Source organism: Halyomorpha halys, unplaced genomic scaffold, assembly GCF_000696795.3.
Source record: "Halyomorpha halys isolate HHAL.00 unplaced genomic scaffold, Hhal_1.1 Scaffold357.1, whole genome shotgun sequence".
Taxonomy (NCBI): Eukaryota; Metazoa; Arthropoda; class Insecta; order Hemiptera; family Pentatomidae; genus Halyomorpha; species Halyomorpha halys.
Window position 1 is genome coordinate 885,540 of NW_027113955.1, and position 17,398 is coordinate 902,937.

The 17,398-nt window shown below is 28.4% G+C and overlaps 1 protein-coding gene across 2 annotated transcripts in view; it reads right to left on the reverse strand.

The window, feature by feature from the left end:
- The window catches only part of LOC136796724 (uncharacterized), an 887,913-nt gene extending 872,941 nt beyond the window's left edge, over positions 1-14,972 (reverse strand). For both annotated transcript variants that reach the window (XM_067051189.1, XM_067051190.1), the window contains exon 1: positions 14,809-14,972. In XM_067051189.1, the coding sequence (XP_066907290.1) occupies positions 14,809-14,965 (157 nt within the window). In that variant the 5' untranslated portion in view covers positions 14,966-14,972. The remainder of the gene's footprint in view (positions 1-14,808) is intronic.
- Between the last annotated feature and the right edge of the window lie 2,426 nt (positions 14,973-17,398).

The following is a 17,398-nucleotide window of genomic DNA, read 5'->3' on the forward strand; positions in this document are numbered from 1 at the left end:
ATTAACATTTGATTATGGGAAGGGGGTAAAGTCTCGTACAAAAGACACCCCAACTAGGTACAACGTCATAATTACAAAAAAAAATCTGATAAAATAAATAGATAAAAATCATAATTCTTGATAAGAGAGAAAATTAAAGTTAATAACGAAAATAACATCATTCGTATACTTAACAAAACAAACAATTGCCCTCTAATGGGAAAAAAAAAAGTTAATTTGAAAAAGGGACAAAGAGAAAATAAATAAAATAGAAGTTATGTCAATAATAGAATTGATAACTACATAATTTATAACAAGATATCCTGCAGCAGCCTAGGCTTCAGTCTTCGGGTTGTGGTTGGGTTTCCTAAGTTGTAGGTCACTGCTCCTTTAACTCTCGGTAACTGGGAGTGGAACTTCATCAATCATTTTTTTTTATATATAATCCTCCATTGATTCCATTTGCAAATGGCTGTTTCTTATCAGTTGGGGAGAAATAATACTGTTTTAAAATTTTAGATTTTGGAACATGAAACCAAAAAAAAAATTAAATATCTAAGGAAAAAATTCTTAGGACCACATTAAACCCAAATTGTTTAAAATAACACTATATAATAATAAAAATTGTACTATTATTATATACATGAAGGGGGTAATTCCATTTTAAAACATTTCTACACCTGCCACATTATTAAAATTATATTTGACCTTTTTATAAATAATCTATAATTATAACAAATACTTCTAAGAATACTGTTTATGAGAACGTGTAATTCTAATAATGTGATGCGTGTAGAAGAAAAAAGTCTGAAAATGGCCGTTAGAAACATTGCAAAAATTTAGATAATATATATATATATGTATGGAATAGAACTGTTACAAATAATTTAAAAAAATATATATATACTAATTCGTTATTTATAAATATATAAATTTCGTTTTAAAGAATGTGGGTTTAATATGGTCCTAAGGATTTTATCCTCAATTATTTTGATTGATAATTAATTATTAAAGTGAACTAAAAAAATAAATAATAACTATAAAGTTGTTAGTAATAAAAAATAATAATCGAAGCTACCAAAATGGACGTTAATTTCTGTGGCCTATATATAATAATATCATTATTATTTTAAACAATACCATTTCAAGTATCGGATGCTCCATAAACAATACAACAGACTTATTGCCATTGCCATTTTCAAAGAGAAAGCCTTAACCATTGATGTTATAATTCATTAAATTGTCTTTTTTTGCAGGTTATTTCCCATGGCTTATATAAACTAGATAATTTCAATACAAAAACAATTTTTGTAGAATGGTTTTTGTATTGAAAGTATAATTTATGTAATACATGGGCAATTAGCCTGTGAAAAAGACAATTTAATGAATTATGACATCAATGGTCAAGGTTATTTCCTTGAAAATGGCCTAAGGGCCGAAACATTGGAGGTTTTTTTTAAAATAAGGAGTTGGGAGAAAAAGTGGATATTAGAAGTTTGTGTTGATAATAAAATAAATCAATATATTAAATCAGTAATCTAATAATATTTCTTGCAATGATTATTTATAGTAAAAATACGACACACTATTAAATAAGTTTATTGTTTAACCTAGATGTTATATTAACCTATAGTGTACTATAACCTATAAGCATCAATTATCAAACTAAATGAAATATTTACCTCCAGTTAAGTAAATCACAATCAGAGAGCTAGGAGCTCTGCACTTTATCTATAAATTATTAAAGCCTCTGTACCAATTTACACAGGGTAACTAAATAAATAATATCCTTCCACGTATTTTTTTAAATACTGTAGAGCTTTATTCAATAGTAAATAACATTTAATTAAAGTCGTATCTCCTTGTTCTGGGATATAAGATAATGTTAAATAATATATTAAGGTATAATAGAAACATTATATTTTTATAATATTATTTAATATATTCGATTTATTGTTGTTTTTTTTTTTTGGATTATTCGAAACATTCGTAGTACTCAAGTCTATCAATACATAATCTCAGTATACTTATTCCACATATAGGTAAATAGAAGAAAAAATAGTAGTAGAATTTTATTCGTTTTTTTGCAATTTCTTCTATTTAGCAATGTTTATTTTATTTTTATTTTTTTTAAACTAAACTTACATGACTGTATGTTGCTGCTTTTTCGTTTAAATACGAATTACACAGGTTTCCAATTTTAGTATATTTTTATGTGTTTTTTTTTTTTTTTTTGGTGTGCTGAAGTTGAAAGTTTTTTTTTTATTTATTGATATTTACAACTGTACATAAAATACATCAAGTAAATTTTAAATAATATCATAATGGTATGGTACAAGCAAACTACCCATTGGTAGCTCTCTAAAAACATTTTTACAATATAAGGTGTCGCCATCTTCTTTTCAGACGCCTCGGAAGATTGTCCGGAATGAAAGAGGAAGCAATGTTAGAAACTAATAGGTTTGAGTGGTTAGAGAGTTTATAATGGAAAGATTGATATCTGGTTCGAGCTAGATCGGTTACAAATGGAACATTAAGGTCTTTTGTGGATGATTTTATTTGTGACAAAGTAGGGAGCATTAAGGATTTAGGATTGTAAGGATTGGATACGAGAGGAATCCGAAGGTTTAGTGGAGCTCCAAAGCTCAACTCCATATGTCCAGATTGGCCTTATTACCGTCATGTAGATCAGTCTTTTGTAATAAATTGGAAGTTTGGATCGATTGTCTAGTAAGAGCGGTAATAGTCGAAATCGACGTGCAGTTTCTTGTCTTTTCAGTCTTGATTCCAAGTTAGTCGTTTGTCCAGATGTAGTCCAAGGTAGCGGATCGGTTGTACAAGGGTAAGTGCAACATTATGGAAGCATAAGAAAGTATTGAAGAAATTGAAAGTGAAATCAAGATTCTTCCATCACTTTCCAACTATTTTTCGCAAATTCATAATATGTGACACCTGTTATTTATTATAAAAATTTAAAAAAATCATTCATAGCACCTAGGGTACTCAACCAGCCAACTTGAAATATTTATGTTATCAAAAAGGCATTAAAATATTCTAAATGGCACAAATCGAACTCTTCTAGATCAATATGAATTTGAAAAATAACCCGATAAAGCATGGTGGTCCTTACTATATAAAACCGTTTACCACCCCGCCCCCTAAAAAAAAATGTTTTGCAAAAACATTGTGTTCCATAAAACAAAATAACTGACTGTGATTTCTAAAAAAAAAAGAAAATAAAGATTGTTTGTAAACTTTAATTAAATATATATTTTTTTAAAAATTGCTTTAATAAATTAAAGTTTACCATATATTAATATACACATCACTTCTTATCACTTTAATATAATGTATAATAAAATATAAAAATTAATAAGGGATAACAATTATTATTATAAATATATATACAAATATAGGTTTATTTTAACTGAACTAAATTATCTTGGGTATAATAGCCTCCAAAGTTTAATAAATCAATGTGAGGCCGTCATACCAAAATTAGGATTGTCCTTTATGATGGCCCGCATCGGCCAAAACGTAGGACATGTAATATGTTGTAATAAAGAAGGCTAAGACTATTTAGATAATTTTTATTCTTAATAAAACTAACTGTATCGAACAAGATAATAAAAATATATAGAAAATAAAAGAGGATGTAAGAAACTATCTTATTTAAATACATATATATTTCAGAACAATATATAATTTGTATGTTCATTTTTTAATAAATCAATTTTAAATCACTTAGTTAAAATTATGATTTGAAGTTAAAATATGTGATATAATATTTATTTTTAAAAAAGTTTATATAAATTAATCTTAAATCGTGTAGTTAAAATTATGAATTTTTTAAATTTGTAATTTAATATCGTGTCAGTTTATTAGGAACAAAGTGATATCATAAAGTAAAAAATGTTTCGGATAATGCGGGCTTTGGATAAGGTGAATTCGGTTAAGTAGAGTTCTAGTGCATAATTATTCAAAGTAAGACTGTAATAGTCTATTAATAATTATCAGTTAAGTATACCTGAAGTATTTTCATTTAAGTCTTCTGACTATTTCCCATTTATTATAGTTATTTTTATTTAAAAACTGACACAATCTAAAAATTAATTATTTTATTACAATATTATACCACGGGAACTGTCAATCTCTAGCCCTCAACGATCCAGATTTATTTTTAACTATCGATTTATGAAAGTCGCCTCACTGCCTAGATGAAAGTCGTCGAAGTCATTGATTAGGGCGAACCGCGCCATTATTAGAATTATTTAAGGTAAAACTTCAACTATTATTAGAATCTATATTCATTTTTTCTTTAAATATGAACTATATCTAATAAAAATAAAGTAGAACCTAAAATCTACAACCTATAAAAATAAATACTGATCTTATTATGTCATATGTTAAATGACCTAAATAGCTAAACATCCTTTCATTATATTCTCATATCTAAATAATTCCACCAGTTCGCAATCGCGCTTCCCAATCGATTTCTGATGATCTTCCAAGGCAAAGAAAATGACCCTGTGACCTACAAAGAAGAGTTATTGGAGCGTTCCAAATCGGTTTTCTTCCCTGGTCATTTTAGTAATACACATATAGCAAAATACATTTGTGTATTTTAGTAATAATAACTTTTTAAAAAAGGCTTATGTATGTCCCGACAACAAGAAGCATTTACATTTTTTTATATATATAACACTGCATATTTAAAATTTGAGGTTCACGATAGTTTTATTTTTGGGAATCCGATACAATCTAAAACTAAAAAAAAATGAATAAAATAGCTTTTCAAATAAACAATTAATGGAATAAAAATTCATAAAACAATACAATTCAGAGAAACGAAGTAAAAAAAAAAAATTAACCTTCAACTGGCGTGGTAAAATTCACAGACAAAATTGGTGAGGTGGTATCTAATGGATCCCAAATTCATTTTTACAATGCATTTAAATTTTATATTGTATTTTAAATTACTTTTAATAGTTTTTTATAAAATAATAATTAATGACTGATAAATGAAATAATTAAACGACGAACAAATTTTATTTAACATGTTCATACTTTGTGCAAAAGGGGTATTCATGATCTTTGGTTTAACATGTTAAAGCGTGTTAAATGGAAAAACTCATGTTAAATCGAAAAAAATTGCCTTCTTTTACCAGGGGTATTCATGATCTTTGGTTTAACATGTTAAAGCGTGTTAAATGGAAAAACTCATGTTAAATCGAAAAAAATTGCCTTCTTTTACCGTGGTAAAACAAAATAACATTTAACATGGCTGAAAGTCTGTTACTTGGTCTGTTAAATGGAGAATGACGTCACACACTAGACCAGTTGAGATCGCCGCCATTTTTGTTGTTGTGACAGCTCAGTTCTTTCGTGTGTTTGTGGTATTCATATCCCTGTTATTAAACCAGAATGGATAATTTTAATGATACATTTGAGAAAAAAAACAGTATAAAAAAACAATGTAATTTCATTCTACTATCTGAAAATTTGTAAACGCTCGCCAGATAAAAATCTCACTATATGAACCATGTAATTATTCTTAGGGGACATATGTCCCAGAATAAAATTATTTTTTCATTTCATTTCATAAACTAAACTTTCACACAAATTCCACTTTTCACTCACTCTAGGCATGTTGTAATTAATTACTTAAATCAAAACTGAAGTAAACAATAACATGAGGGTCTAGAAGGAAGGTTATAAACATAAAGGCTTATACAACAAGTTGCTGAGAAAATCCGCTAAGGGCTCTTATGCATTTAACGTTTAACATGACTTCAAATAGGGCTGCTCACAATCTTATAGTTATAACATTTAACATGGTAAAACATTTAACATTTAACACAACATCATGAATACCCCTAAAATAATTACTATGCTCAAGAGCATGCAGAAAAAAATTAATATTTCTTTTCTAATTATTTATAACAACAGGAAATACATATAAAACCAACATAGATCATATCAGAAATTTAGGTATCATCTCGGTGAACCAAGTTAATAAACATAATTAATTTCATCCGCAAAAACGTTTAGTACAAGAGCCTTTTAGAAAAAAATTCAGTTATTACGACCAATTTTTTTATTAATTTAATTATAACTATGTATAATTACTAGTCAAAATTGATGAGCCTGCCAAGCATAGTTAGGGGAAATAAAAAATGGCAGCTGTCTCAAAACTTGAAAAAAAAAAAAGTTTTCTTTCCGAGCACCATATGTTTATTTATTATTTGCTAAAATATGGGCCTTAATAGATCTATTTACGTTCAATAATTCTCGAGAAACTGTTTTTATAATCCTTGAGGTGACGGAAAATCAGTAGTTTTTTAATTCGTTTTGGGAATACTATATCTCAGTAATCATTTGACGTGTAGATGTCTATTGGCACTCATATTAAGTCGAGTCTAATGTACTATTCAGTTGTTTAAAACCATTATCTTTGTAGGGATAGTAGTTTTCATGAAATTTGTGAAAATAAATGCACTAAATGTTGATTTCTAGTTGTTCGGAAAAATTGTTTGATTTATGAAAAAATATATATCTCAGGAAACACGTACAGATGTTTGCCAGTAATAAAATTAAACCTAGTTTAACATAGTATAAAATATTTTGTAAAACTTAAATTGGTAGGGGTACTAGTTTTTATATTTGTATATGAATATGAAATTTTGTCTGATCGGCTAGAAATTTATTTTAGCAAATATCATGAAAACTACTACTTCTACGAAGTTATGTGTCCTAAACTACTTCATAGTGCGTTAAACTAGCTTTAATTTGAGCACTGGCAAGAAAAACAGGTTGTATCTCGCCAAAGTAATACAATACGAGTCGATAATTATGCAAATAATTGGTAGCATTATTCTCTTCACTAGCCTCAAATGTAGCATTTATTCCATTACGAAAAAAATAATGTTTAAAAGAACTTGAAGAATGAGAATTGCCTTAATATCTCACAACATTTCTTTCTTCTTTTTTTTTCGGGCAAGACTCCCATTGGAGGAGCCCTATACTGTGCCTAACCATGGTTGGGGGTCAAAGTTCTTCATTTTGAGGGACCGCCACGCAATGAAAAAAGTCAACTTCCCAGGCCGGATCCGAACCGGCACCGCCAATTGACATCAAATTGGTAAGACTGTGTCTTAACCACTGAGCTGTGGGCAGCCCTTACTACATTTCAAATTTATTCTAAATCATTGTCATAATCAACTCAATAATTTATCAGAATAATATCTAATTAATAAAAATATATCACTAACATTTTACTTTACTATAACTGACTATTTACACAATGATAATCAATAAATAATTATTAAATAAATAAATAAAGGCTTTTTAGCATTTAATATATATTTTATTATTATTTAAATGACATTGGTCCGTGAAGAACTGAGTGAAATAAAATCACAGATTAATCTTAACCTGAGATAATATTTTAAACGAGTCCTAAGATATTTTATATTTAAAATTCCTTTTCCTCTCCCCTTCTATCCTGAGATTTTTGCAGCAAGGTTAAAAAAGACTGCCAGAAAATTAATGGAAATTTTAATTTTTAATGCTCTCTCCCCCTCCAGGACATAGAAAACGGTTATCAAATTTCACTTCCCCTAAAGACTGGAGCTAAATATTTCCTATTAGACTTTGATTTTTGGAATAAATTACTTAATAATGTGAAAATACTTTAATAATAGTTATTCATTTTCGTAGAATAACTTTTCCATTGAATAGGTAATTAAGAAAATTCAGAAAGGTTTAAAAATAAAGTTGAAAACACTTGGGGAAAAAATGAATACATTCTTGTAATTTCCATTATTAAAGATTAAGTGTTCTGAGGATTTTAAACAACCATTATATATTATGAAAAGCCTTTTTTGACCCAGATTTTTTTTATTATTTATAACAAAAACATCCATATAGTCTCAAATATTTTTAATTATCTTATAATTCTATACATAATAAAAGATAACAAACTATTATAAAGTAATATATAATAGTTATAAAAAACATCCATATATTCTCAACACTTTTTTATTATCTTTACTCTCCTACATTTCAGCCATTCCGGCCATTTTCAAGGATCTTATTCACACTATCACAGCAAATCATTGGTTATCACATTATGCCTTTTTTATCATTTCTATGTTATCTATTATTCTATTATCTCAATTTCTATTTATCCTTTTATTGATTAGGTGAAATAGAATTATTGTAATAAATATAACTGTGAAAATAATAGGTAATTGACTAATGATAAAAATTGACAAAGGCATAATGACCTGCAATAATGTGATAACATATAGTACAAGAACCGGGAAGAAAAAAGGCATTATCTCACCCCAATTTTTGATTACTTTAATGAAAACTAGGTATAATTACTAGTCAAAATTGATGAGTTTGCCAAGTATAGGTAGGGAGAATAAAAAATGGCGGCTGTTTCAAAACCTTAAAAAAACATTAATTTTTCATTCGGAGATCTATATCTTAAAAACTACCAACAGCACTAGAAAATCTAAGAGAACATTATTTAAAGAAGAGTAAATTTTCTGAAATATTAGCCCTAAAAGAGCTATTTACGTCCAATAGTTCTCGAGACATAGCTTTTTAAAATGCAATATTTCTTAAAAATCTATTGAAAGATTAGTAGTTAGTTAATTTATTTTGAGAAATCAGGCACTATGTGACATAAAGATATCTATTAGCACTCAAATTAAAGCTAGTTTAATGGATTATAAAGATGTTTATGACCTTTACCTTCCTAGGAATAGTAGTTTTCATGATATTTGTTAAATTAAATTGATTTATAGTTGTTTGGACAATAAGTTTGATTTATGAAAAACCTCATTTCAGAAACCATTGGACGTACAGATGTTTGCCAGCGCTCAAATTAAAGCTAGTTAAATTTAATACAAAATAGTTAATTATGTTTATCTTTTTAGGAGTAGTAGTTTTTATGATATTTGACAAAATAAACTTACAAAATGTTAATTTATAGTTGTTCCTATAAAATGTTGGATTTTTGAAAAAATATATCTCTAGATCCATAAGACGCACATATGTCTGCCAACACTCAAAATAAAGGAAATTTAACTTACTATAATGTAGTTTATGACACTTATCTTCATAGGGGTAGTAGTTTTTATGATATCCACATATGAATATAAATTTGACAAATGAAAATTTGTCCGAACAACTATATATCAATTTATTTTAGCAAATTTCATGTAAACTATTACTCCTACGAAGATAAACATCATAAACTACATAATAGCTCATTAAACTACCTTTAATTTGAGTGCTAATAGACATCTGCACGTCAAATGGTTTTTGAGATATAATTTTTTCGAAATAAATTCACTAACTACTGATCTTTCAGTACGTCCCTTACAACATTTTTATGAAATGTTGCTTTTTAAAAAGCTATATATCGAAAACTATTTAACGTAAATAATTCTATTAAATGAAGTTCTCTTAGGTTTTCTTGTGTTATTCCCACTTTTTAAGATATAGAGCTCAGAATGAAAAATTAGTTTTTTTTTATCGCTTTGAAACAGCCGCCATTTTTTATTCCCTCTACCTATACTTGGCAGACCCATCAATTAAGACTAGTAAGCATACATAGTTTTCATTAAAGTAATAAAAAATTGGGGTGAGATAACTGCCTTTTTTCTCCTCTTGGGCTCTTGTACTACGTTGATTGGCTGTGATAGTGTGAATAAGATCCTTGAAAATAGCCGGAATGGCTGAAATGTACGAGGGTAAAGATAATAAAAAAGTAAAAAGTTGAGAATATATGGCTGTTTTTGTTATAACTATTATATTTTACTTTATTATAGTTTGTTATCTTTTATTATGTATTAATCGTTCTTTTTACGTTCATTAAGCAATACATGGAATATAAAGCAGGGGAAAGTATTGCGATAATGTAAATTGGAGTATTCGACAGAAATAATGTCTTGACGTGCTCAGAGTCCAAACAACCACGGTTCATATGTGTGAACAACCTAGCCGAAAAGCCGCGAGATACTGGAATTAGATATTGAAGGCAGTATATGCCTGGGATGTAACATTAACTTTTTCGATAAAATCGACTGACCGGAATACCACTTTATTGAATCGATTTTTTTTTTTTCGATTTTCTCTAAAACAGATCTAATGATTTTGATTAAATATTTTAAATAGTATATTTATATATTTCTGACATACTTCTGCAAAGAAAAATTTTAGAATTTTACAACAAGAAATAATGTATTTTTAATTTTTCTGAAAATAGCTGAAATTGGAGTCGAATCGTCTAGTGAAAAGCTCATTTTGAAAATTAGTACCAGAAATTATTGCCTCAATTATAATAAAGAATAATTTCAAGTAGGGTGGGATTTGTGAAGATTTTCCCAGAATATTGTTGTTTTTTTCTATTCTATGTAGATAATATTATGGTTATATACAATGACTGCTGTCAATGCTGAACCAATACATTTCAAAAGCCGGCGTGAAACACTAAATGTTCTCTTGACTCAATATTACCGGGCTTTGTTAGGATAGGAACCGTGGTCTGATATCAAATCGTTAAATAAATTAGATAACGAACCAAACCTCGTTTATTATTTTATGTGATGTTATTTATCAATTTATTAAAAGATTTTATTAATTATTAAAAAACTGGAAGATTATTACCTGACCGAATTTAATTACTTGAAGAAAGATAGGCCGGGCGGCTGTCAAAAAAGGCAATCCAAATACACTATTTAAAGAAATAAATTATATAATTTATTAACAGTTATACCATATATTAAACACCAATCTTTCACTCCACATTGCCGGGATGAGTTAAGACGAATAGGGGATGATATATCCGTCATTAAATAATTTAATATGGATAGTCTTTAGATATATCAGTACAAGCCCGAAACCCAATGTGGGCAAACTTTTATTCTGATATCGTTTAGTAGCACACATTTCACAATCAACGATTATTACATTGTATTAATATTTCAAAACGTTTAAATAAATTATTAAAATATATAACCGACAGACAAACACAATGTGGTCTCTCTAGATATTATTATAATTTTTCTTTCCAATCATTTTATAATCAGTAAATTCACAAGATTTTACCATATATAAGTCACAATATATTTTAAAATAAAAAATTTTCGAAGATAATAATTACAGTTCAGTTTATATGTTTTGTAGAAACATTTTAATTTGAATAGGTACAGTTCAGTGGAGGGCAAGAAGTGTTTTCAATTATATTTTATTGTAATTAGTAATAGCCATTACTTTGATTCAACAAGTAATTTAATTGCAGGTGACAATTACAATTATAGTGGTTTATGAAGTAGTTAAAATAATTTGTAATTGTAATTTCAAACTACGGTTATTGGCAAGTAATTTTAGTTCAAATTTCAATTGTTTTTTGCCCAATGCCATTACCGTCATACAGACGGAATCAGTGTCTGGGGGTGGCCATACCTAGATACTCCTCCCAGAAATGTCAATATAAAAAATATATATAATTTTAATAAAAGTTTAATAATAATTAATAATTACTTGCTGGTTATTTGTGACATATGCGGGAGGGGAAGGTTTAAACCTATGCCTCAACTCCTTCCGCTACAGATGGCCACAACTGCCTGACAAAATAATCAATTTTCAAGTTTTTTTTTTCATCTAGGGATGACCAAGCAAGTGCTTGAGGATGGTATGGCCTTCCATACAGACAACTATCTACACTCATACCCACAACTGACTTACTTCCCATTTATTTCGGTTTAAATTAATAGCAGTATTGATACAAAAAGGTTCTTTAATAGTCCCAAGCAGTGTTTTATATTCCCCCAACATAATCAGCCATAATCATAGAAGTGATTATACAGATCTCTCTTCTAATGGATATTCATATCATAAACCTTTTAATAAGACTTAACCTTTGTAGAACATAAAATATATAATATATTATATATTATAACATATAAAATAGTTACTTCAAATATCTCATTGAAACGTTTTACATACTAAAACCTTTATGGTTCTTCAAGTAAATCTGGTAAAATTAATTTGAAAAGAACGTTCATTTATTTAATATTTATTACAATAAATGTATTATTTAACCTTTGTAAAAGTCCTAACTGAGATATTTATAATAATTCTAAATCGCACATTAGTCATCAATCGTACGTAAGTTATTAAAAAATATATGTACTGAATTTATATTAATGAATCTAAAACATGGTTTATTAACGCATCGTAAGTAAACTTTATTTCTTATTGTACATCTATTTAATCTGTAGTATTTCTATCCACTATTATTCCTATATTAAATCATATTTGTGGCCTTTCTTAATTACTTGTTCTTGATAAATAATTTTTTTTAAATAATTCTTATCAAATTTGTATCTACTGTTGAATTCCCTTGCATGAAAAAAAGGAGATAATCCGTAACATTGTGCATCAAGTGTATATATTATGAAAAAGTGAAAAAACAAGATTTTAAATTTTTAATTCACTCCCTCCTATATTTATAAGTCGTTATTTTATTGTTGTAACAAAATATTTCAATGTACTCACGATTTTTTCTGAGGATCTAATCAATATACCATACACAAATTTGAGGGTAAAATAAAATTTATGTTTAATTAAAATTTATAGATGTATATGTGAGTAAGTGTGTAAATTCATATAAAATGGGAAATAAATACCGAATATTCAAAAATTGTTCCTCCTGCTCTATAATGTTTCTGCAGATGGAACTTTGGTTTTAATTAATATATTAACAATATAAATTTCCAAATATATATTTAACTATTTTATATTATTTTGTCCTACGACAATTAAATTTATGATTTTGTTTCCAAGTATTCAATAAGTACCAAGAGGCAAGGAAAAATATATCTCTTGACACAATAAATCTTTTTCCGAACATAAAGTGAATCGATAAAACTTAATGTAATACATTTTATGACTTCGTTGATATCAAAGGTTTAAATCTTGAACACCTTTTTTTATAATAGTTCCCTTCCTTTATCTTCTCAAACACACAATTACTTTATGAAAAAAGACAAGAATTAATAAAAGTCTTTTCAAAGAACATACTTGGATTCGATCTGGAAGATTGTAACAGAACGATATTAATTCATCTCTAACAAGGATATATATATTTCCAGTGATGGAATCCTACCCTTTTTGGAATTTATTGTATTAAATATATTTTTCATTAGTTAGAAAATTAAAAAATAGTAAAAATCGCTACAATGATTCCGCACAACCTTCTTAAAAAAAACATTGATTTTAATTAATTAATGAAATTAAAAAGAAACAAAACCTTGTTTATATTCCCTGTTAGGAATCGTCAGTACTTGTATAACTGAATTGGACAAAATAAGTTGTTGAGTTTACGACAAACGTTGTTACTTATTCAATTAACATCATTATTATAATATTTTTTAATTAATTCTTATCACCTTATTCGTGATTAACAGCTTTTTTTAGCGGTTCGGGAAAACTATTGTTAAAAAGTTAAATTGATTCCTAAATTAGTTAAATGTTTCACCCTTTTATAAAACATAAATTTATTAGAATTATTGATCCTAATAACTAATGTTCATGTTTTGTAGAAATCAAATCGCCCGATTTTAGGAGTGTTTTTGAGATTTAAGCGTTAAAATGCGTTTTAAAATTTCATCTAGCTGAATAACAGATTTTTAAAATTTTAGTTAATTTTACTACATCAAATGCAGAACAATGATGAACTACATTATTACATTCAAGTCATTTTTAAACCTAAATTTCTCAGAATTTTGTAACATTTTCGGTTTGAGAGATTTTTTTTTATTTCTTACACATGTAATATTGATTCATAGCGCCGTTGATTTTTTTTGTTAGGAATATATTTACGTATTATTTTTTTGTTTAAATATTCAACAGGACAATAAACGTACAAAATAAGAATTTTGGGCCCAAATGCTTCCCTTTTATCATTCAATGTATATTTTCGCAGTTTTTGAGTTACTGATGAGCAGCATATACTATATATGTAGTTTACTGTATATGATATAATTATTATATTTAGGATACTCTATAAGAACTGGATAAAAGGCCTAGCAACTTTCATTCATGAATTTTTTTCACTACTTTTTGTTTCACGTTAGTTATGTTTAATATTCTTCAAAAGTTGCTTAAATAGTTTTTTTGTTGGTAATCATAGCCTTAACACCATCCACTTCACTATTTTTTTATAGATTTTGAGTATAAATTATCCGAACTGAACGAAACTATAAAATAACCTTTTAACTATTAATTCTTATCAAGCTTGTCTTGTCCGCGTTTTGACTTACCGACAGCGCTTATCTATATCAGCGCTTTCTACCGGGAAAGTTGAGTATTTTCGTTCCAAATGCATTTAAACAAATTGTACATTAATGGCACTAAAAAAAGGGAAAATTGAGAAGGGAATCGGTGATTCTAAAAGGTACAGTAACTTCCAAGTTTTATTTGAGACGATTGAATACAAACTGTCAATGTTAATTGTTAGTTGTAACGCTTGCCGGTTTCGCGGCACCTTCAACTTTCGAATCTACTATACGTTGCAATGATATAGTCTTTGATAGTTGGAGCTGAATAATGGTTTTATTTTCGGTTTAGTGTTGTGTTTGTGCTTTCTTCAGTTTGTAAAAAAAATTGTTAACTACTTCGTGAAAAATTAGTGCTCTTGTATACTCTACGTGCATGTGAAACTAGTGCTATATTCTTCTTCTCCTCTTTTTTTTTCGCTGTTTTTTTTTTTTGTGAATTTTTTTTCTACTCTAAAACTAAGTGTCTAACCTGGGCTGGTTGGCCGCGGCTGTGGGGTTGGTAGCTCAGGGGATACAGAGGCGGATACGGCAGCCAGGGGATACACGGGGTCACAGCACTCCCTCTCGGGGAACTCGCTGCCGCCCCCGAGTCCTAGAAGGAGCAGGCCGACCAACGTGCGGAACATCTCACATCCCGAACCCCTCTGCCGCCAAGCGAACCGCTCAGGCATGCGCCACCCCCTCCCCCTCTCCTTACAATAATATACACTATTCTCTTCACGTCACTATTAGCCAACATAAAAATTAAATTTATTAATTAAGCCTCTAATATCACGAGTAAATATTTTTTTTTTATCTCATTTTTCATTCTAGATATGTTGATTCTCAATTACACATAAATATGAATACACTTTATGTTACAGACCCAACAATAAATTTAAACATTATTATAGTAAATTGAAGGACAAAATAGATACAGAACATCATCAATTGATAAATAAAATTCCTTGATTAAATTGTCCAGCTATATATAACAATAAAAATAATAATCTTTATTTATTCTGGGTTTGATCCCTTTAGAATAATATACAGGCGTTAGAATTAGGCTTAAAGCCTTAAAGTAAAGTACAAAATAAAAATTAAATTATAAAACTCATAAAATATAACAACAGCGAATTCGAAAAGATAAAAATGAACCACAATAATAAACAAAGTATATAAAATAAAAATAGAACAAATAAAATAAAACTATATGTCATATCATAAAACATAAGATGACTAACTTCTGATAATAAATAAAAAGAGAAAAAAATTATAAAAAATCAAATACAATTAAACTAAAAGTAATAAATGGAAAGGTACAATTTCAGCTAATATACATATTTACAAGTATAAAACGAAAAACTGAAGCAGCAAATATATAAACCTTGTCAATTGTTATTCTTCCGGAATTGGCTGGATTTGGTGGTCCGGAGTGACCGGAATTGGTGGTCAAAGATATTAGTGGGATTTGAAGTTTGGAAGGGTATTAGAACTACGAATGAAGTAGGAAATAGAATTCTATAGGGAGGAGGAGCGGATGAGGAAATATCTGCCAAAGGCTGTAGTTCGATGCGCAGTTACATATAAGTCTGAAGGCCATGGGCGGGTATTGCGGGAATACACTGAGGATTTAAATTGAAGGATATCTGAGATGTACGATGGACGGCGGGATTGGATGATTTGGTAGATGAAGGAAGCAAGAAAACGCTACATAATATAGATAGGTGAGCCTAAAGAATTGTGGGGTGATCAATGTGTGGTGATGTGTGAGTGTATCAATGAAATAAGAAACGAGGATGAGAAGAAAAGAAGGATCCCTATAAAATAGCACTGGTGCAGCACGCATCAAAAAACCAACATAAATTAGATTTTGATAATAAAATAATTTTGCATAAAGCTAACAATAATACGTTCAATAGACAAATACTTGAGTCCATTTATATATCGGAAAATATTAATTATACAGTCAATTTTAAAACACACAGAAGAAATTTGAACCAAAATTTTAAGCAAAATTAATTTATCTAAAATATAAAAATCAATATTTGTTGGTGCTTTAAGCACTGCCACACCGTTCATCCGATTGTCATGGTACGTTTCTTTTAAATGTTCTAATTGGGAACATTATAGGTGGGTCCGATTTTTTCAGTAAAAAATTACTCAATTTTTTTTGGTGGGTAGCACGAAAAGTATACATTTTTTTCATAGTTATTATATGCCAATCGATTTGTCCTTGTTTGAAGAATAAGAAAAAATATTACTGATTCCACTGAACGATTTTTTATTCACTAAATATTAAAAAAGAAAAAAACATAAGAGGATTTCAGTAGATCAACAAAATTTTTTGTAGGAAAAAACAAATGATATTCGTTTTTAGTGTCGTCTGAAACTTGAAATGTTAAAATCTTAAATACAATTTTTCAAATAAATTAAAAATTAGAAATTTTTCACTTTTTTTTCTGGTGACTCTAATGTTATCTCCTCCGCATTCCTACGTTAATAAAAGCTCTTGTAAAGCTGAATGTCTCTTCTTTTATCCTAGATTAACATTAAAATATAGATTTAATACCCTTATAAGGGCCAAATACTAGTTTCAGAAAAAGGCAAAATTTTCAAACGTTTTATTTTATATCTCCGGTTCTAATTTGTTTAATTATATCCGGTCTGTGCATTTTGGTGCACCCCTAAACACTACATTGATTGAGTCAGGTTCAATTAATTCCATTTTATTTTTTCTTACAAAAGAAATCAAAGGCCAATGTGGGAGGCGAAAATTTTGGGTTAAAAACTTTTATTTTCCGATTTTTTTTTCGAAAATTCGTGTTTGAGGGTTCTTAAAGTTGCTAAAAACTAATATCAACTTTGTCTCACTCCTAAAAGATCATTTACTCCCCTTTGATAGGTTAGTCATTCTGAATTGTTTCAAAACAGTTCTAATATTTAAGCTAAATGAGGATTATTGTATTAAAAATATTCTGACACACTAGGACTGCAGTAAAAGACTGGCTTTATTGGGTTCGGTACATCTATATATAAAAGTTACGGACTGTCAGCTGACAGGTCCATATCAGCTGATC